The sequence below is a fragment of the Scyliorhinus canicula genome, chromosome 6, assembly GCF_902713615.1.
Source record: "Scyliorhinus canicula chromosome 6, sScyCan1.1, whole genome shotgun sequence".
Lineage (NCBI taxonomy): Eukaryota > Metazoa > Chordata > Chondrichthyes > Carcharhiniformes > Scyliorhinidae > Scyliorhinus > Scyliorhinus canicula.
Window position 1 is genome coordinate 182124927 of NC_052151.1, and position 22650 is coordinate 182147576.

General features: G+C 50.0%; 1 protein-coding gene across 1 annotated transcript in view; it reads right to left on the reverse strand.

Annotated features, from left to right (window-relative positions):
* eif2ak2 (eukaryotic translation initiation factor 2-alpha kinase 2) overlaps nt 1–22650 on the reverse strand; it is a 122993-nt gene that overhangs the window by 18534 nt on the left and 81809 nt on the right. Inside the window, exons 12-15 of the mRNA XM_038800574.1 lie at nt 20431–20459; nt 18987–19044; nt 10401–10438; nt 5210–5329 (exon numbers count right to left, since the gene is read on the reverse strand). Coding sequence (XP_038656502.1) covers nt 5210–5329; nt 10401–10438; nt 18987–19044; nt 20431–20459 — 245 coding nt within the window. The remainder of the gene's footprint in view (nt 1–5209; nt 5330–10400; nt 10439–18986; nt 19045–20430; nt 20460–22650) is intronic.

The window sequence follows — 22650 nt, forward strand, 5'->3', positions numbered from 1 at the left end:
CACCAAACTGGATGCTGTGGAATTGATGAGGCGGCTGTTAGGTACGATCCCGGACCTAGAGTCACATAATCTGATCATGGGGGGAGATTTCAATAGTCATTGATCCAGGATTGGACCAGTCAAAGTTTAGGACAGGGAGGGTGCCAGCCGTAGAGAAGGAATTAAAGGGGTTTATGGAGCAGATGCGGGGAGTAGACCCATGGAGGTCGGACGGCCAAGATAGAAGGAGTTTTCTTTTTTCTCCCATGTCCACAAAGTATATTCTCGGATCAACTTTTTTATCCTGAGCAGGGCTCTGCTGCCGGGGGTGGTGGATACCGAGTATTCGGCAAGCGCGGTGTTGGATCATGCCACACATTGGGTGGATCTACGGATTAGTATGGATAGAGGGCAGCGACCATCATGGAGGCTGGATGTGGGACTATTAGCAGATGAGGGGGTGTGTGGGCAGGTGAGCAAGTCCATCCAGAACTATTTGGAAATAAATGATACGGGGCAAGTCTAGGCAGCAACGGTGCGGGAAGCTCTGAAGGCAGTAGTTAGAGGGGAATTAATCTCGATATGGACCTATAGAGAAAAGGTGGAACAAGCAGAGAGGGACAGGTTAGTTGGGGAGATACTCCAGGTGGACAGGAGATATTAGGAATCCCCGGACGCGGGGCTACTGAAGGAGCGGCGGAGGTTACAGGTGGAGTTTGGGCTGTTTCTACAGGGAAGGCGGTGGAACAACTGAGGAAGGCAAGGGGAGCGGTGTATGAGTATGGGGAAAAGGCCAGTAGGCAAGGACGGCTACCCGGTGGAATCCTACAAGAGGTTCTCGGAGATATTGGGCCAATGCTGGTGAGCAGATTTAATGAGGCAAGAGAGAGGGGAGTCCTTCCCCCAACAACGTCGCAGGCCTCGATCTCATTGATTCTGAAGCAGGAGAAGGACCCTGAACTATGCGGGTCTTCCAGGCTGATTTCACCTATTGAATGTGGATGCCAAACTGCTGGCTAAGATACTGGCCACAAGGATAGAGGACTGTGTCCCGGGGGTGACGGGGAAGACCAGACGGGGTTGGTAAAGGGCAGGCAACTCACGGCAATTGTTAGAAGGCTCTTAAAAGTTACCATGATGCCCTCAGATGGAAGAGAGGTGATGGTTGCGATGGATGCAGAGAAGGCCTTTGATCGGGTGAAGTGGAATTATTTGTGGGAGGTATTAGGAAGGTTTCGGTTTGGTCAGGGCTTCATTGATAGGGTGCGATTGCTGTAGCAGCACCAGTTGCAAGTGTGCGTACGAATCGGCAGATGTTGGGCTATTTTAAACTGCACCGAGGGACAAGGCAAGGGTGGCCCCTCTCTCCGCTGTTGTTTGCTCTGGCCATAGAGCCGTTGGCTATGGCATTAAGAACTTCCAGGAACTGGAAAGCAGTTGGTCCGGGGACGGGGGGAGCATCGGGTTTCGCCGTACGCGGATGACCTGCTCCTGTACATTTCGGTTCTGTAATAGGGGATGGGGGAGATTATGCGGATCTTAGGGGAATTTGGCAGGTTCTCAGGGTATAAATTGAGAGCTGCCGTTTAGAATGGTAGGAAGGAGCTTTCACTATCTGGGAATCTGGGTGACCCGGGAATGGGAGACATTACACAAGTTAAACTTGTCCTGGCTTGTAGAACAAATGAAGGAGGACTTTAAGAGATGGGACATGCTCCCGCTGTCACTGGCGGGGAGGGTACAAACCGTGAAAATGATGGTCCTCCCCAGATTTATATTTGTCTTTCAGTGTCTCCCCATCTTTATCCTGAGGGCCTTATTTAAACGGGTGAAACCCCGCGAGTGAAGAAAGTGTTGCTGGAGCGTAGTCGGGGGGAGGGTGGGTTGGCGCTGCCGAACTTTTGTAACTACTACTGGGCAGCTAATATAGCCATGATTAGGAAGTGGGTAGTTTGGGGGGGGGGGGGTCGTCGGTCGGTGTGGGAGTGAGTAGAGGCAGCATCATGTAAGAACACAAGTGTGGGGGCACTGATAACGCCACCTCTGCCGTTCTCGCTGGCCCAGTACTCCACAAGCCCGGTGGTAGTGGCTGGGGGCAGTGAAGGAGATATAGGAAAGCAGAGGGAGCATCAATCTGGGCCCCGAGTTACCAACCATCGGTTTGAGCCGGGAAGGATGGATGGAAGGTTTTGGAGATGGCAGAGAGTAGGAATTGAGAGGATGGGCGTTCTATTTATGGGTGGGAGCTTCCCTAGCTTGAAGGATTTGGAGGAGAAATTTGAATTGCCAGCAGGGAATGGGTTTAGATATCTGCAGGTATGGGATTTTCTGAGAAGGCAGGTTCCGGCCTTCTTGCTGCTGCCGCCACGGGGGATACAGGACAGGGTAATTTCCAGAACATGGGTGGAAGAGGGGAAGGTGTCAGATATCTACCAAGAACTTATGGAGTCAGAGGAAACTCAGATAGAGAAACTAAAGTGTAAGTGGGAAGATGAGCTAGTGGGAGAGATAGAGGCTGGTCTGTGGGCAGATGCCTTAAGCAGGGTTAACACATCCTCATCCATGTGCCAGGCTTAGCCTGATACAATTTAAGGAAGTTGACCAGGCATACATGACGGTGGCCCGGATGAGCAAGTTCTTTGGGGTAGAGGACAGGTATGCAAGGTGCGCGGGAGGTCCAGCAAATAATGTCCATGTATTTTGGGCATGCCCGAAGCAGAGGGTTTTGGCAGGATTTGGCTAAGGCAATGTCCACGGTACTAAAAACACGGGTGGTGCCGAGTCCAGAGGTGGCGATCTTTGGAGTGTCGGAAGAGTCGGGCGTCCGGGGAGGCGAAAGAGGCCGACGTTTTTGCCTTTGCCTCCCTGGTAGCTTGGAGATGGATACTGTTAATGTGGAGGGGCTCGAAGCCCCCAAAATTAGAGACCTGGGTTAGTGACATGGCTGGGCTGCTCAGTCTCGAGAAAATAAAGTTTGCTTTAAGAGGGTCAATGTTAGGGTTCATCCGGAAAGCAACTTTCTTGGAGAAAATTATGTCAGCAGAGGCAGAAATCTAGGGGAGGGTTAGGCTATTGTTTCATTGTTGGGGGTGCGAAGAACATGATAGGGATGGAAATGTTTTATGTACCATATTTATGTTGCTGTTATTGTTATAAAACTACAAATATCCTAATAAAATGTTTTTTTTTTAAAAAGTCTGTGTCAGAGTTTATATAAGATCCAAGCTGGAGCCCATTCCTCACTCACTATTCTATCAGCAACTATCCAGTTCCCTTTCAGAAGAATCCATGCATTCTGCTTCAGCAATGGTGTGACAGAGAATTCCCTGTCCTAATACCTTCTGCACAAAGACATCTTTCTCGTCGACCTTCAAATTTTTCGTTCTGCCTACCTGCACAGATGTGCTCGTTACTGTCTCGCTAACCAGTCAAAACAGCCCATCACTTATTAGAACTCTTCATAACATTGCAGTCCTCAATCTATTCTGACCAGGGGATGGTTTAGCTCACTCGGCTAAATCGTTGCCTTTTAAAGCAGACCAAGCAGGCCATCAGCACGGTTCAATTCCCGTACCAGCCTCCCCGAACAGGTGCCGGAATGTGGCGACTAGGGGCTTTTCATAGTAACTTCATTGAAGCCTACTTGTGACAATAAGCGATTTTCATTTTCATTTCTTAACTGTTCTTCATAGCTGTATAAGGGCGGCACGGTAGCACAGTGGGGAGAGCATGGTATCACAGTGGTTAGCACTGTTGCTTCACAGCGCCAGTGACCCGGGTTTGATTCCCGGCTTGCGTCACTGTCTGTGCGGAGTTTGCAAATTCTCCCCATGTCTGTGTCGGTTTCCTCCGGGTGCTCCGGTTTCCTCCCACAAATCCCGAAAGGCGTGCTGTTGGGTGAATTGGACATTCTGAATTCTCCCTCAGTGAACCCAGTGTGGCGACTAGGGGATTTTCACAGTAACTTCATTGCCGTGTTAATGTAAGCCTACTTGTCACAATAATAAAGATTATATAGTGTTATTGGTATAGTTTGGAATTCTTATAAGCAATTATACACTCAATGTTTACAGCTTCTATATTCCAGCTCATATCGTATTTACAGTGTGTGACTTCTCTTTTTCAAAGACAGCTAACATGCTTAACCTCCCACCCAGGACAATTTGGTGAGCCAATTGGAATCATAGAGTACAGGAGACCATTCGGCCCATTGCACCTATGCTGGCTTGTTGAAAGAGCTAACCAATTAGTCCCACTTCCATGATCACTGCAGCCACACACCATACTCTGACGCTTTTAATTGCCCACTAGATTTAAAAAAAAATTCAGAGTACCCAATTCATTTTTTACAATTAAGGGGCAATTTAGCATGGCCAGTCCACCTACCCTGCACATCTTTGGGTTGTGGGGGCAAACCCCACGCAAACACGGGGAGAATGTGAAAACTGCACACGGACAGTGACCCAGAGCCGGGATCGAACCTGGGACCTCGGCGCCGTGAGGCAGCAGTGCTAACCACTGCGCCACCATGCTGCCCACCCACTAGATTTTTAATCCAATTTTCCTAACCTCTTTCAATCATGACACACCCTCCTGCTGGTGGAAAAAGTTTCTCCTGATTTAATCTATCAGCCCCCTCGATCAAATCTACTCTTCATCTTCTCTCATCGAAGGAGAACAAACTCAGCCTCTCCAGTCTCCCCACATGACTGGTTTCCCCTAGCTGTTGGTTCAACTGCGAGAGGGCACAGACTTTGGGATCACCTAAAAGTAAAAGAATTACATGAGGAAAAATTTGTTCACCCAGAGGGCGATGGCCATCTGGAATTCACTGCCTAAATTGGTGGTCGAGGCAAAAATGCTCAACTCTAAAGTGCTATAACCTGCAAAGTTCGGGATCGTGCTGGAAAGTGGGATGAAAATGAGCAGCTAGTTTATTTTATGGCACAGACACGACTGAATAGCTTCTTTCTGCACTGTAACCTTTCTGTGCTTCTGCAATTCTCAAAACTGTTTCCTGTTGTCTTTAGTTCCTTCATGTAACGAGGTGGCCCAACCGCTACTCCGTCACCAAACTAAGAATGGGTGAAAAGTGAAGGGATGGATTCATGTGAAGCCCAGTTAATGATATATGGAGGTGAAGGGGTAGGGCAAATGGTATCTTGGAGGGTTTGCCCTCCACCCCTCTTGACAATAACAAAGATATCAGGTAGATTTAAATTTGACTCACTCATTCTTCAGCAAGACTTCCTTGATAGCGTAGTACTTTTTATCAACGATATTCTTTGCTTTGTAAACGCAGCCAAAGCTTCCCTCACCGATATATTTAAAATCTGAAAACCCGGTAGCTCTGGAACATTCAGTTCAGTCATCAGGGCAATTCAAAAAAAGACAAACATTAGAGGACCACACACACCAAGTTCCACCTGTTTACCAAGTTAACATACAACAACAACTGGTACTTATACAGCACAACAAAGGCAGCTCTTAGAAAGCAAAATTGAACTGTCCGACAAGAGGCAATATTGGGGCAAATGGTCAAAAGGTGGGTCAAAGATTAGCTTAGAACATAGAACATAGAACAGTACAGCACAGAACAGGCCCTTCAGCCCTCGATGTTGTGCCGAGCAATGATCACCCTACTCAAACCCACGTATCCACCCTATACCCGTAACCCAACAACCCCCCCGTTACCTTACTTTTTTAGGACACTACGGGCAATTTAGCATGGCCAATCCACCTAACCCGCACATCTTTGGACTGTGGGAGGAAACCGGAGCACCCGGAGGAAACCCACGCACACACGGGGAGGACGTGCAGACTCCTCACAGACAGTAACCCAAGCCGGAATTGAGGGAGGAACATCCAGGTGGAGGGAAGGAGAGGGTTAGGAGGGTGTCCCAGCGTTTAGGGACTGAACAGCCTCCAGTGTTGAAGCAATTCTAATAGGGGATGTGCAAAAGGTCAGACGTTAGTAGAGTGTGGACATCTCGGAGGGATATGGGACTGGAGGGGCTTACAGAGATTGTGGCGAGGCCGTGAAGGAATTTGAACAGAAAAATGAGGATTTAAATATCAAGGCAGTGCTAAACCTGGAGCCAATGTGTGTCAGCAAGTACAGTTGTGATCGGGACTTGGTGCAAGTTCGGATACAGCTGCAGAGGTTTGGGTGAAAGATGAAAGGCAGGTCAGAACAACATTGGAATTGTTGAGTTAGGGACTTCCAGTTACAGAGGCTGTTTCAGCAGTCGATGTTGGTCTACTAACATCACACCTCAGGGTCGGAGATACAAGTAACTCTTCCAATGTGTTTAACTTTAACAAACAGAGAATTGTAAGAAAGGGACCATATACAATGGGATTCTACCACCCAAACACAACAATCCTGATTGCACTCCATTTACACTCCCACTGACTTCATTTAAATAATGAATGGGATAATTACAGGCCTACTGATTAGGTGCAGCCCCCAATCCCCATTTGCGCTGCATGGAAAGGGAACTGTGCGTAATTTATACCACTGAAACTCACACCGTGACCTCTAATTGAAGTGAACACAGCTCTGTTGGCTCCATTTGCAGCAATGTCATTGCAGTCAGATATAGCAGCCTAGTGGTTATGTCACTAGGCTGTGTGCTGAATTTTACCTACCGTAGGGGTGGACGCCAGTCCAATCCGGAAGTGCATGGATCGGCAACCCTCTTTGAAAGATGCCGGGTAATATGAATAGCAGTCAATTAACGGCCACACAGTGGTGAGCAGTGGTATGCAATGCGCCCAATCTGCCACGAAAAGGGACAGAGGGGTAGGCCGTGAACCGGATGTTGGTAATGGTCACCCAGCAAAGGCACCCCCAGGCGTGTGAACTACTGCGGTAGGGAAGAGCCTGTTTATAAATGCGGATGGCTATTCTGCTAATTTGGAAACTCTTTGCCAGGGAAGAAAGAGCACTGGAATACAGCAGACCACCTCTGATAAAATTTGGGGGAGATTTTGGAAGTCAGCCCTTCACTCTGTGCTAAGAGCTAGGACTGTGGAGGGCCCAAGACCAAGGATAGTTCCAATGTTTGACGATGACTCCCTGTGAGTTGGGGTGGGGGGTGGGGTGGTGGTTGTGGGGGTGGGGAGGGTTGGTGGGGGGGGGGGGGGGGGGTGGAACCGTTAACGCAGTGATGTGCTGCAGGCTGGGTTATCCCATTACGGTCTCTGTATGCTGCGCAACTGAACCAGAGGGGGCAAAGTTCAATGTCACAGTGATGTGTAGGCCACAGGCATCGGATGACCACCCACGCGGTTCAAAGCTATCTCACTGGAAAGCATGTGGCAAAGTGATGTGATTATCCCACGGGATAGAGAAAGGGCTGGATTCCCTGCTGGCAGGTGTAGCCATGCTGGCCACGCAAAATGGACACTGAGCCAAACTAAAATGGAAGACTGCTGGGAAACAGACAGTTTAGCCAGAACAGCAGTCTGCAAAGAGCAGTTTGCATTCTGCAGCAGCAGAAACCAGTTTGGGCTCAGGTGAAAAGACCTTAGCTAGGTGCAAATGGCAAAACGCTTTGCATGCTAATGAGGCCATCAGACTTGAACACCCACACAATAGATACATTTGGTTCTGAATGGACACATTCTAATCAAGACCCAGACATCGAGGCACCAGAAACCTCCAAACAAAAGGACATAAGAAACGCCCCCTCCATCACGGAGACCCCCTCGCATTGGGGAATTAATCCAGTATCGATAAGAAATTGATCCAATAGGTAGAGCCCGCCCGAGAAGAGGGAAGGACAACGGAACCCCTATAAAAGATAGGGACCTCGTGTTGTCCGGTCTGTTAAACCCGTGCTCCGGCTCTGACTGACACCTGGCATCCTGACTCCAGCCGTTGAGCACCAGCCGCCGAAACCGTAAGTTCAACGCTCGCTACGCGATCCAAGCCCACTAGACTCCCAAGTGCCAGAACGCTTGCTGAAGGCTGCAGACAAAACCAGGACGAAGGCCTCGTTCTCTGACCTTGCCTGTTCCTGTTAGATAAGTATTCTGTTTGCTTATGTTTAGTTGTAGCTTAGTCTCTTAGTGTGTGCATGAGTATTTATTATTAACTGTATAATAAATATTGATCGTTTGAACTTTACTAATCGGTGTATCGTCTTTATTACTTTGAACTTGACCTTGGAATACTTGTGACGTTGCCTATACGGCAACTGGCGACTCCAGAGCTAAATAATTACATAGAACAGAGCCTAGCAGTGTTAAGCACACGTCGAACTCGGAGGCGTGTTAATACACTCCAATAAACGCGTTTTACGCCCATAGTAAAACGTGCAACACAGGATTCTCCATTGCGCCGGTAGTGCATCGATGTTGTGGGGCTGCCCACAGTGGGAAATCCCACTGGCCGGCTAGCAGGACAGAGTGCTGGGATGATTTCCATACAGCACAAATGGTGCCGTGCTCGTGGTTGATGGGAGCTGTTCCTATTTGCCCTCTTCTCTGAGGAATTCCCCTCATGCAGGTGGAAATGTTGTGAAAAGCAAATCTGCAGTAGTGCCCAAGTCTCAGAGCTTCAGCAGCAGACAATGCTGTTAAAGTCAGTCAGAGCCTCAGTTGCAGCCTTTATATCAACCTCTTTGACTACGCATGATTAAACCCCCCCCCCCCCCCCCCCCCCCCCCTTCCTCCCCCAACTCCCACCACATTATTGGGTGGGCAACATTTGAGTGGGGCTTAGGCAGGGGCCTCCACACTAGCAAGCTCAAGCTGGCTAGTGAACGGGAGTGTGCTGGGCGCAGGGGCTGCGGCCATTGGAACCTGGTCGAACAGGTTTTGATGGGCCTCGGAAGTGTGAAAAGTGGGGAGAGGGGACCGATAATGGTGAGGTGTTTTCGAGAGGGTGGACAGGGGGATTCTCGGAATGGGGGGAGGGGCTCGATTCCAACAAAGGGACAGGGCGGACCAAGCCCTGTGGACAGGGCCCGGAGTTATGATGATGGCGGATAGGAGGGGCGGGATGAAGTGAGACACCCCTGGTTAGGATAGGTATGTGGAATGTGAAGGGTTTGGGGGGGGTGTGCTGTGAAGTGGTCGCGGGCGGGGGCATCACGGTGGAAGTGGCTAGCACTGCTGCCTCACGGCACTGAGGTCCCAGGTTCGATCCCGGTTCTGGGTCACTGTCCATGTGGAGTTTGCACATTCTCCCTATGTTTGCGTGGGTTTTGGCCCCACAACCTAAGGATGTGCAGGCTAAGTGGATTGGCCACGCTAAATTGCCCCTAATTAGAAAAAATTAATTGGGTACTCTAAATTTATTTATTTTTTTAAATCGTGCAGGGTAGTGGCGCAGGCGGTGGTATGAGAGGCCCTGAAGACGGTAGTGAGGGGAAGGTGATATCGTTTAAGGCCAAGGTTGATAAAGAGAGGGAAGAGCGGCAAAGGCTGAATTGGGTTATGTTGGAGGTGGACAGGAGGTAGGCGGGGGAGGCAGATCGGCCCTTTTGGACAGAAGGAAGAAGGGAGCTTCAGGCTCCCGTTGATCGGTTGTCCACGGGGAAGGCGGTGTGCCAACTGAGGCGTGCGAGAGGAGTGATTTATGAGTATGGGGAGAAGGCGGGGCGTTCTCCCTGCGTCTGCGTGAGTTTCCTCCGGGTGCTCCGGTTTCCTCCCACAAGTCCTGAAAGATGTCATGTTAGGTGAATTGGACATTCTGAATTCTCCCTCCGTGTACCTGAACAGGCGCCGGAGTGTGGCGTCTAGGGGCTTTTCACAGTAACTTCACTGCAGTGTTAATGTAAGCCTACTTGTGACAATAAAGATTATTATTATTATGATTGGCTGTTTGAGAATTTGAATTCTTTGAAAATGAAGTCCGGAAATAAAAGGCAGGTCTCAGTAAAATCTGCCAGATTGTCAAGAAAATCCCCACTATCCGATGGGGAAGGAATACCTGCCATATTCAATCTCGCTACATGTAACTCCAGGCCTGCACCAACTTGATTTTCACAGTAACTTCGTTGCAGTGTTAATGTAAGCCTACTTGTGGCAAAAATAAAGATTATTATTATTATTGATGGTGATAAGCGTTGGCCAAGCCAATTCAAAATCAAGGCTGTGGGATCTTTTATATTCACCAGAGGGGGAAAAACGTGGCCTGAGTTTAACAGTTTGTTTGAAAGACAGTATCACTGACAGTGGAACACTGAAGGTGGGCTCAAGTGTCCTAGAGTGGGACTTGAGCCTTCTGAACGACAGATAAGACCAGCATGCACCACTCAATGCTGCTTCTCTTTACGTGTCTAAAAAAAGCCAAACGACATCTGGTTTAGTGAAAGCTTTGAGACTTTCCACCGTAAGCACAGCAAAATGACTGGGAATTTCACCCATATTTAAATATACAGCATTTTGATGTTTGAATTGTCTCTTACATCATTTCCATGTCTTCATCTTTTTTGTCGTTCTTGCTCTGTAAGTTTAAAGGTGAAGAAATAATTAATTTTCTGTTCGGTTTTTGACATTAAGCGGACATTTCCTACCAGTGAATGAGCAAATTGGATACGTAATTTCCTAGATGCTTGAGACAGCATGGCTGAAATCCGAAACTCTGTGGCTAGAGAGTTGAGGGTGGAAATTTAGCTCTGGAAAAAACAAATTCAAAGACGAATGTTTGAAGGACAAATGTTCGGAAGGGTTAGGGCACAAAATGATTTGGAGAAATCACACTGGGTAACCAGCCCTTGTTTCACCGCTTCAAATAGCTCAGATTTACCACTGGGCTTTACAAAGTCACTGAAACCTCTTGTCTACAGCAGGGATTTTCAAACACAGGGTCGCGACCCGCAGGTGGGTGTCGGGAGGGTCTTGGAGAGTTCGCGGGAAGAAGTTCCCAACTGCCGCGACCGGCTTTTAAGAATGCCGGCCGCGGGCAGTCCCCGATTGGTTGCGGGGTTTGAGGGAGTGAGCGGCGCGAGGTTGGGCTGTGTGCTGGTCACCGCGTGCAGCGCGGTGGTGGTACCGGGGGGGGGGGGGGGGGGGGGGGAATGGGCTGACGGGCATCCAAGTGGAAGCGCTGCTAATCCGAGGTGGCACCAGCTTGGAGCTCCGTTCTATTGCTCATCCTTTGCACGCGGCTCGGCTCGTCCCCCGCCACCAATCCGCAGTATGCAGCCTGCAACGACTTGGTCAATCCGTTTCACGGCCAGCACAACGTCCATTTGTACTCCCACGACGGTAAGTACTGGTTGGGAAGGGGTCTGTGACTGGGTTGGGTACAGGGAGAGGAAACCAGGCCAGGTTTCTCGGAATACTGATTAACCGAGACCGGTCAATAGGGCTGACATATGTGATCACTGGAAGAAACTTACAGTCATCACTTTGTGTCGACACTCTGGAAACCAGGAAGTCAGAGCTTTTGGTGAGAATGGAGCAGGAGGTGACTTGGATGTTTGGATAGTGCAATGCAGTGAAACCAGTAAGAATTAGTGTGACATTGTGTGTGTTTGCCAAGTTACTTCATCTTCCCTAAAGTCGGAGTTTGTAAAGTATAAACAGGATTGTACTTTTTTCTATAATTGTTTAAATTTCTAAAGAAAAGGAAATATATTTAAAACAAAGTTTGTGTGTAAATGTAAGGACGCACATGTTCAACTGAAGTTGTTTTAATTTTCAGCTGTAAAACATTATAAATTTCGAAAAATTAAGTATTAGAAATAAAGTTTCAAAGTAATAAAAAGAATGCCAGTCTTTAAATATGAACAATGAGTCTTTCTGCCAGAGGCAGCGGCAAAGAGCAGCTCATGCACCCGGCACATCAATGCTTTGTGCGCAACAACATAGAGGTGAGATTCCTCCATTTTGTAGCTGCCAGCAAGCAAGCACCAGGAGTGTGTGTGAAGAACTGAAGAGGAGTCATTTTGTAATAAGATAGAGAGGGTCAGAGGTACAAACAGAACAGGATCTCACAACTAAATCTGCTGGAGAGCGCTTCTCGGGAGAGTCCGCAGTAGGACAAGGCAGTGCTGGTGTGAGCTGTGTCCCGGGCTCCAGGACAAACAATCAAGAAGAAACTGAAATCGGGAACAAAGCAGTAAAAAGATGATTTCTTGAGATCTGGCTTTAATTGTGCCAATTCAAATCAGGATGCAAAGCCAATGTGTGTTATATGCACGGAAGTATGGGCAAATGAAGGTTAAAACCCTCAAATCTTCAAAGGCATTTGAAGACTAACCATGGAGAGTTTGAGAACAAACCTCTTGATTTTTCTCAAAGCAATCAGCAAGAACTTAAATCAGCAGCTGAAATCCTGAGCAGAAATGTAACACTGAATGACGAAGCAAGAGAGGTCATGAGGACCAAGCAGGCCCACCTGCCGCATTAAAGGTAAGCAATAATGGTGTATCGGAAGGTCAGCTGGCATGTCTTGAGAACGTCGGCCGGCATGGGTCGCGAAGGTCCGCCGGTTCGTAAAAGTTTTAAAAGCATTGGTCTACAGTGATCATGTGAGCTCCTGGCCTCTGCCAATGTCCACCTCAGTTCCCTTCACTCTTTCTGCAGAATAATTCAATGTCCACAAGAAGGCTGACAAGGCATTGGCATAAAGCCTCATTCAAAAGGGGGCACTGCCAACAATGCAGTAGTCCCTTAACATGGAGTGCGTGCTTCTGAAATGCAGCTCGCACCCATGACCTTCGGAATCAGGAATAAAAGGTCAGTAAGGAAAATGACAGCACTTTCCAGCTGATGGATGAGGTATTTTATGAACTGCAGTCTTAGTTCCAATGTAGGTAATCTCGTTTAGCTTCGGGCATGGAGACTGCAATTTCTGACCACAGTGATAGGATTATCTCCTTGGTATCCGAGCTTTCTTCTGCGATCGAAGATAACAAAACATTAACAGCTAAACTGAACACCCTGGAGAACAAATCCTGAAGACATAGGGCGCAATTCTCCCTCCCCTCCCCCCCCACGCCGGGTGGGAGAATCGCGAGATCGCCGGGCGAGTCCCACCACGCCGCCTGTTTGTAACGGGCGAGCGGCAATTCTCCGGCCCGGATGGGCTGAGCGGCCTGCCCAATACGGCGCCGACCACATCTGGTTGCTGCCGGCGTCAACAGCGCGCGAACGCTGCGGGGGCGGCCTGTGGGGGGGGTTGGCGCACCAGGGGGACGCTCAAAAGGGGTCTGGCCCGCAATCGGTGCCCACCGATTGGCGGGCCGGCGTCTTTGAAGGACGCACAACTTTCCTCCACCGCCCCGCAAGATCACTCCGACATTTCTTGCGGGGCGCCCGCAGATTGGCCGGCGCCAAGCCGCGCATGCGTAGGTGACTTCATTTACGCGGCGCTGGCCATGTAATTTACGCGGCGCCCTTTTGCGCGGTGCGAAGGCCCGACGCGTGTAAATGACGCTGCGCCGCTTCTAGCCCCCCGGGGGTGGGAGAATAGGGGGCGAGGAGTGGCCTCCGACGCCGGAGTGAAACACTCGGGTTTTCACTCTGGCGTCGGCACTTAGTCTCCCGTTGGGAGAATCCCGCCCATAGAGTGAGATCTACCGGCCTCATCGCGCTCATGCTCGAGTGCGACACGGCCATTAGATTGTGGGAGAGGCCAAAATCAGGAACCGTGCCTGGCCCTGATCGGTTTGCCATCGAACCGGTCTGCTCCCATTGGCAAAATCAGGATCCCACTCTGGTGAGGCGAGAAGCCAATAATTACCAATTAAAGCCAATCTCCATACCATTAACGGGAACGACCCCCATCTAACGGCCTCCCGTGATCTAACCACCTCCCCAGCAAATTGTCACACGGTGCTGATTTGTACAGACAGTGGCGGCGAGGGTCCACATACTTGTAGGACCAGGATGGCCCTCATCTACCCTCTCAGAGTGTGTGTTATATCACTCCAGGGTGATGGGCCTGAGCAGGCACTGTCAGCGGGTCAATATACAAGGCAGGAGGAAGATGATAACCCTCTCCTCCTCAATCTATGCCATAGTCTGACTCCCGTCTGTCTGCTGAGTGCCCATTCACACCCATCACCTGCACGTGGTATGCCTTGGTGGTGGTTGGGGGTGGGGGGTTAGGTCCATATCAGGGAGCACCCGCTGGGTGCGGGTGGAGCGCAAATGAGTGAGAAGGGAACTTACTGACCCACAGTGCAGAATAACATGACAAAGGCCTCACATGTCTTGGGTACAACATTTCTTTAATGATGTACAATCATGACCCTAACTGTCCCTGCCGCCGCCCCTCCCCCCCCCCCCCCCCCCCCCCCCCCCGGACGTTCCTGCTTCCACCTGATGTGCATCTGTAACTGTGTGGTGTTCACCAGATTGTGCCCCAGAGGCCTGTCCACTATTGCCACCCACCGAGGTGTGTGTCTCTGCGCTTGAGGGTGGGGATCAGAGCTGTGAAGTGATGATAGTGCATCCTCGGAGCTCTCCTCCGAAGTGTTCACTTGGGAAGTAGAGGGGGGACCCACCGTGTTGCAATCCTGCGGGACAATGGACATGTGGTCAGTGAGAGGGAAGGATCATTATGTCTGGCATGAAAATCTCTCGTGTGACAGGTCAGCTGGGTGGGGGCCAGTGGCTCCTCTGTGGCGTAGGTCAAGCTCAATGTCAGTGACCTGACATCGCCCTGGTGATAGAGTCGCACTCTATAGTCTTGAGGGCCTCTAGTCAATGGGGGGGTATTAGTCGAGATGTATCGGAACATCGGGTATCTCTTTATGCAGAGGAGCTATTTGTATATATCACCCACCCAACACCCTCAATCGACAGCATAATGAAAACACTTAATATCTCTGGTTCTTTTTCTGGCTACAAACTTAATTTAGGCAAGTGTGAATGTTTTCCGGTCAACCCCCCCGGACGACAAGCCCATTTCGGCACCTTACCTTTCTCGCACAGGTTTTCGTTACATGGGGGGTAGCCGAGAATTGGGCCTCACTTCACAAATTTAATTATTCAAGCCTGATCAATAATGTTAAAAATGGATCTGCAGAGGTGGAACAACCTTCCTCTATCTCTGGCGGGTAGGATTCAAACAATAAAAATGAATGTCATAGAACCATAGAATTTACAGTGCAGAAGGAGGCCATTCAGCCCATCAAGTCTGCACCAGTTCTTGGAAAGAGCACCCTACTCGCCTCCACCCTATCCCATAACCCAGTAACCCTACCCAACCTTTTGGGCACTAAGGGGTAATTTACCATGGTCAATCCACCTAACCCTCACATATATGGACTGTGGGAGCACCAGGAGGAAACCCACGCAGACGAGGGGAGAAAGTGCAAACTTCACACAATCACCATATACTTACTGCATTTTTCTTTTTCTTTCAATGCCTCCTCATTTTCTTGGCCAAATCCTTTTTTATTAAGATTAAAAAATTGATATCTGCTTTTATTTGGATGGGTAAGAACCCCAGAATCTGCAGTGTTCAGCTCCAGAGAGATAGTCAGACAGGGGATCTGGCCCTCCCAAACTTATTGTTTTATTACCTGGGTACTAATATTCAAAAAATGTTATTGTGGATCAGTGATCCCGATTCCATTTGGGGGCCAAATGAAGGCTCACCGTAGGACTACATCCACTCTCCTTGTCATAGTTACTGCACCATCTCCCTTTTCTCCCATCAAATTCTCCTCCAACCCAGTTGAGAGGAGGTTGTCTCCTCTCTTAGGATCTGGAAACAGTTCTGACAACAGTTTAAGCTCCTTTCCCTGTCTTCACTGGCCCCCATCTATAATAATCACCCTTTCATACATACCCGCTGGGCTCGATTAAACATTTAACTCGTGGAAATTGAAAGGACGTGAGCATTCTGGTGACCTGTTTATGGAGGGGAGGTTTGCTAGTTTTAGAGAGCTGGCTGACAAATTTCAGCTCCCCAACTCTAACCCTTTCTGTTACTTTCAAGTTTGTGATTTCTCCCGTACGGCTTTCCCTTCCTTTCTACTGGCTCCACCCTCCTCCTTGCTGAAGAGGATTTTATCCTTGGCTCAGCCTGGTAAGGGGTCTATCCTTGGGGTCTACCTGCATGGCCACATTCTCTGAACTGATCCCTCCCCACTAAAGCAGGTGAGGGCAAAATAGGAGAGTAAATTGGGCCCTATACTCACTAGCGAGACTTGGAGAGGGGTTCTTTACAGGGTCAACTCCATGTCCTCATGTGCCCGGTTGAGTCTAACTCAGTTCAAGGTGCGACATAGGATGCACTTGACCAAGGCAAGGAGTGGGTTTTTCCCGAATGTTGAAAACTTATATGATTACTGTTCGATTGCCCCGCTGATCATACATATATGTCTGGTCCTATCCCAGACTTGCCAACTTCTGGGCTTCCTTTTTTAGCACCATGTAGCGGCATGGTGGCACAGTGGTTCGCACTACTGCCTCACAGCTCCAGTGACTCTGGTTCAATTCCGGCCTTGGGGAGTTTACACTTTTTCCCCGTTTCTGTGTGGGTTACTCCGGGTGATCCGGTTTCCTCCCACAGTCCAAAGATGTGCAGGTTAGGTGGATTGGCCTTGTTAAATTGCCCCTCAGTGTCCAAAAGGTTAGGTGGGGTCATTGGGTTACGGGGTTAGGATGGAGGCATGCGCTTAAGTAGGGTGCTCTTTCAGTGGGTTGGTGCAGACACGATGGGCCGAGTAGCCTCTTTCTGCACTGTAAATTCTATGATTCATGTCTGAGATTCTCCGTTTACAATCAATCCATGTTCACTGGTGGCCACATTTAGAGTTTTGGACTCACCAGCATTTCACTCTGGGGTACAGGTAGATGCTGTAGGCTTTGCCTCACTGATAGCCCAGAGGCAGATACTGTTGGGTTGAAGGTCTCCCCTTCCACCCAGTATCTCTGGCTGGTTAGGGGACTGTATGTCCTTTTTGCACTTAGAAGTAATTAAATTCATCATGAGGGGTTCAATGGATTCTACTTGAGATGGTAACCGTTTATTTCTTTTTCAAAGATCTAGCTGTTAGGGGTTTTAGATATAGGACGGAATTCTCCAACCCCCCTGATGGGTCGGAGAATCGCCGGGGGTTGGCGTGCAATCGACGCGGCTGCCGTCTTCTCTGGTGCCGGTTTTCAGGCGGGGGCAGGGATTACGCCGCACCGGACTGGGGCCGTTGGCAGTGCCCCCCCCCCGGCAATTCTCCGGACCCCGATGGGCCGAGTGCCAGTCAGTTTCTGGCCAGTCCCCCCGGCGTGGATTGGACATGGTCCCACATGGCGGGACCTGGCTGGTAGGCCAGCTGGTGCGGTCCTCGGGGGCGCTCGGGGGGGCGTGGGGGGAGCCGGCCCCGGGGAGCCCCCACGGTGGCCTGGCCCACGATCGGGGCCCACTGAAATGCGGGTGGGCCTGTGCCGTGGGGGCACTTCTTCCTTCCGCGCCGGCCCCTGTAAGGCTCATGGCCAGCGCGGAGAACACATCCCCCTGCACATGCGCTAAACCACGCCGGCGGTTCTACGCATGCGCTAACTTGCACCTGCCTTTTGCCGCTGGCTGGCACGGCGCCAACCCCTCCGGCGCCGGCCCAGCCCCCGGAAGTGCGGAGAATTCCGCAACTTCCGGTTGGCCCGATGCCGGAGTGGTTCACGCCGTTCTTGGCGCCGGGCCAATTCGCCGATTGCGGTAAATCCCTTCCACAGTGTTTAAGTTGGTTTGATTTGTGTTATTTGCATTCTTGTGTGTTTGTTGGTTATTTGTTAATATGTAAAACCTTAATAAACATACTTTTTTAAAAAATGAATGGTTTCTCCTGTGAAGAAAGGCTAAACAGCCAATGTACCCATTGGAATTTAGAAGATTGAGAAGTTATCTTATTGACATATATAACATTGAGGGGACTTGATACAAGAAGGATGTTTCTCCTCGAGGGAGAGAGTAGAACAAAGGGACACAGTTCAAGAAGTCATCCTTTTAAGATGGAGTTCAGGGGCGGGATTCTCCCCTACCCGGCAGGGCGGGGGGTCCCGGCGTAGCGGATGGCGCCAACCACTCCAGCGTCGGGCATCCCGAAAGGTGCGGAATTCTCCGCACCTTTGGGGGCCAAGCCCTCACATTGAGGGGCTAGGCCGGCGCCGGAGCGGTTGGCACCACGCCGACTGGCGGCAAAACCGGCACAACGGCCTTTGACGCCCGCCGCCCAGCGCCGGGGCTGGCCGAAAGGCCGTCGCCGGTTCGCGCATGCGCCGGTGCGTCAGCTGCTGCTGACGTCACCATCGGCGCATGCGCGCTAGGGGATTCTCTTCCGCCTCCGCCATGGTGGAGGCCGTGGCGGCGGCGGAAGAAAAAGAGTGCCCCCACGGCACTGGCCCGCCCGCCAATCGGTGGGCCCCGATCGCGGGCCTGGCCACCGTGGGGGAACACCCCGGGGTCCGATCGCCCCGCACCCCCCCAGGACCCCGGGGGCCCACTCGCGCTGCCAATCCCGCCGCCACCAGAGGTGGTTCAAACCACGGCGGCGGGAGAGGCCTCCCAGCGGCGGGACTTCGGCCCATCGCGGGCCGGAGAATCGCCACAGGGGGCTCGCTGCTCGGCGCGATTCCTGCCCCCGCCAATTCCCGGGTGGCGGAGAATTTCTGCCACAGTGGGGGCGGGATTTTCGGCGGCCCCGGGGGATTCTCCGACCCTGTGGGGGTCGGAGAAATTTCGCCCCAGGATTTTTATTTCTCTCAGAGGAACATTAGTCGGTGGAATTCTCTACCCTAGAAAGCAATGGAGGCTGGGTCACTTGAGTTAGACAGATTGATGGACAAAGTGAGTCAAGGGTTATAAGGGGAAGGTGGGAAAGTGGAGCTGAGGCCGCAACCAGAATCAGCCATGATCTTATCAAATACTGGAGCAGGCTCGAAGGGCTGAATGGCCGACTTCTGTTCCTTAGTCCTATGTTCCTGTGCAGTAATTTTAGTCATTATATGAGTGAAGAAAGCAGCATTGTACCGAATATTGTACAAACAGTGATGCTTCCAACGCTTGCTGTACAATATTGACGAATAAGTGACTGTACCTGAGAAGATGTCAAACTATTTTCTGTGTCCGTTGCATTAAAGGTTGGAGCTAATCGCCTAATGTTACAAAAAGAAACGATAATCAATCACTCTGAATAAATTATGGTATTTCTGGCTTTCAAAATAACCAAACATCAATCAACAACAGCTGGAAAAGAGCTCTGAACTCCAAAATAGATGTAATGAAGAAAGCACATGTTAGATTAAAGTCAGTGAGCACAATCACTCGCTTTGTAAAGATCATGGACAGGATTCTCCAATAATGGGGCTATGTCCCCACGCCCCCATGAAAAGCGGCGCCAATCACTCCGGCATCAACTGTCCCCGGTAATGGGGAATGCTCCCCTTCCTAGGGGGCTAGGTTGGCGCCGGAGTGGTCCCTGCAGCTCCAGCCGGCTTGGAACGGCCCGCGCATGCGCGGAACGGCCGGCGTATTTCCGCTTGCACGGGGGTTCCCTTCTCCGTGCCAGCCCCTGGGCAATATGGCGGAGTGCTACAGGGGCCCGACGTGGAGTAAAATAGGCCCCCACAGAACCAGCCCGCCCGCCGATCGGTAGGCCCCGATTGCAGGCCAGGCCACCGTGGGGCCCCCTCCCCCGGAGTCAGATCCTCCGCCCACCCCTCCAGGACAGCCCCCGCAGACTCACCTTCCAGGTCCCGCCGTGTGGGACTTGAGTAACCCACGCCGGTGGAAATCGGCCAAACTCATCAGGCCCATTGGGGCCCGGAGAATCGCCGGGGGGGGGGGGGGGGGGGGGGGGGCAGCTGTCAATGGCCCAGGACTGGCGCGGTGGGAATCCTCAGGCGCTCGACAATCGGCAACGGAGAATGGGGAAGCCGGCGTTGGGGCGCAATTCTCGGGTCCCCCCCCCGGGGATTCTCCGACCCGATCCCGGCCTTGATGTTTAAACAATATCAGATAGATTGAGACTTTACTTTTCATAACCTCAGAATGCCCCAAAGAACCCGACAGCCGATGAAGTATTTATGGAGTTTAATCACTGCTGTGACGCAGGAAGTGGACAGCCAATTTGTGCACAGCAAACCCCCACAAGTGATAATAGTCAGATCATGTGTTTGAGATGTTATCTGAGTAATAAATATTGACCAAGACAGCAGGGAGGAGTCAGCTGCACTTCTTCAAAATAGTGGTCATGGCTTCTTTTACACCCACCTGAGGGGGGAAACAGTACGTTGGTTTCACATCTCACCTGGAAGGTGGTACCTCACGCACAGCAGCACTCCCGCAGCAGGGCACAGGGAGTTTCAGTCTCGATTACTTGCTCAAGCGTCTGGAAATGAGGCTTGAACATCTGATTGACTGACTAACAGGTAAGAGGGCTACCACTGTATCACAGCTCACACCATGAGCCATTGTGTAAACAACTCAAAATACAGCAAAATCACAAGCAGGATATAAACTAGGGCGACAAATAGTCATACCGTTTAGATTTGGTTCCGCCCGTAGGTTCCTACAATACAAAAATAAATTACAATTAATTCCAAATAGAGAGTGATATAAAAGTTAAAAGCCAACACCCGCTAACCAAAATGAAATGAAAATCGCTTATTGTCACGAGTAGGCTTCAATTAAGTTACTGTGAAAAGCCCCTAGTCGCCACATTCCGGCGCCTGTCCGGGGAGGCTGGTACGGGAATCGAACCGTGCTGCCGGCCTGCTTGGTCAGCGTTAAAAGTCAGCGATTTAGCCCAGTGAGCTAAACCAGCCCCTAAAGGTTCCGCAGCCATAGCACTCTGTGATAATCGTCATAGTCATACAGCCATAATGGCACACATCGAGGCCATTCAGTCCATCAAATCCATGTTGGCCTCTCTGACAATCAATCGAATCAGTCCAATCCCTGCCCCCGCCTCAGAAGCTCAGCAAGTGAGTTTCCCCCAAACGCTCATCCAATTTCCTCCTGAAATCATTCATGGTCTCTTGCCTCACCCTCATGGGCAGTGAGTTCCAGCTCATAATCATTCACTGAATAAAATGGATCTATCACATTCCTGCTACAAATCTTGTCCAAAATCTTCAATATGTGTCCTCTACTTGCGATGGCACGGTGGTTAGCACTGCTGCCTTACAGCGCCTGACATCTGAGTTCAATTCCAACCTTGGGTGACTATCTATGTGGAGTTTTCAGTTTCTTCCCATGCCTGTGTGAGTCAGGTTAGGTGGATTGGCTATGCTAAATTGCCCCTGTGTCTAAAGATGTGTAGGTTAGGTGGGGTTACAGGGAAGGGCGGAGAGTGGGCCTGGGTGAGGTGCTCTTTCAGAGGGCCAGTGCAGACTTGATGGGCTTAATGGTCTCTTTCTGTGCTGTAGGAATTCTATTGTTATTCTATGATTCTATGATTCTACCCGGTGCTCTATCAGTTAATAGGAATTGTTTTTCCTCGTCTGAGATAATCTTGTACTCCTCTATCAAATCTCTCCTCAATCGCCTTCGTTTCCAACCTAACCTTGGAATGAAAATCCTCTATTCCTCACGTTATTCTGGTAAATCTCCTCCGCACTCTCGCAAGGACTCTTACATCCTTCCTAAAGTGCGGTGACCAGAATTGGACATAATATCTCCTTGTGGCCTAACCAGAGCTTAATAAAGGTTCAGCATAACTTCCCTATTTTCTACTCAATGCCTCTACATATGAAGACTAAGCTCCAACAGGCTTTACTAACCACTCACTCAATCAATCCTGCCACCTTGAAAATCCGGGCACCCCAGCTCCCTGTTTCTGCTCTCTCTATAAAAGTCTGCCATTCAGTCTATGCTGTCGCCCTCCTGCCAACATGAATGATATCTCCCTTCTCTGTATTCAAATGCCATTTGTCTACCCACTCTGCTGGCCAAACATGACCTGCTGCAGTCAATTGGCAGCCACATTTTGAACGATTTATTCCATATTCCAATCTCCAAGTTATTCACCTAAGTCACAAAACCACTGATCCATGAGGAACACCACAGTCTATTATCCTCCAGTCTAAAGAACCATTTACCATGACTCACTGTTCACTGTTCTCAAGCCAATTTTTAAAAAAATGATTTATCCTTATTTCTGTATAGTGCAAGGCATTCAGGTACAATATTAAAAACAGGGACATCAATGACAACATCAAACAATACATACATAGAAATCACACTATGCTTCTAACAAGTCTTCTAAAAGTCAAGAGATTTTCAGCATCACAACAAAGTCAGGCAAAGCATTCAAACAGTGACACTGGCTCTCCCATTACCTGAACTTCAATTTTGGTGGCTGGCCTTTTTACGCCGTATTTAACAAATGCATTCTTGAAATGCATATAGTCAACACCCATTTAATTCCCTTCATCAACCTTCCCTGTTACTTTATCTAAAAAATTCAATGTCATTAGTCAAGCACCTTAAGTACTTTACAAATCCATGCTGATATATCAAGAGGCTGGCAGAATTCTGTTGCATCAGCAGCTTAATATCCAAAGTGTATCAGTTTGAATTTCCATGGTTCTGATGACTAAGAGTGTGTGATGGGTGGGTGGGTGGGGGGGGGGGGGGGGGGGGGGGAGGAGAGAGAGAGAGAGAGAGACACACACACCAGAGAGAAGTGTTTTGTTATGCTCTTGACGTAGCATAAGCTGCTTCCTTGATGTGCACTCTGACAAAGGAAGGTTCAGACT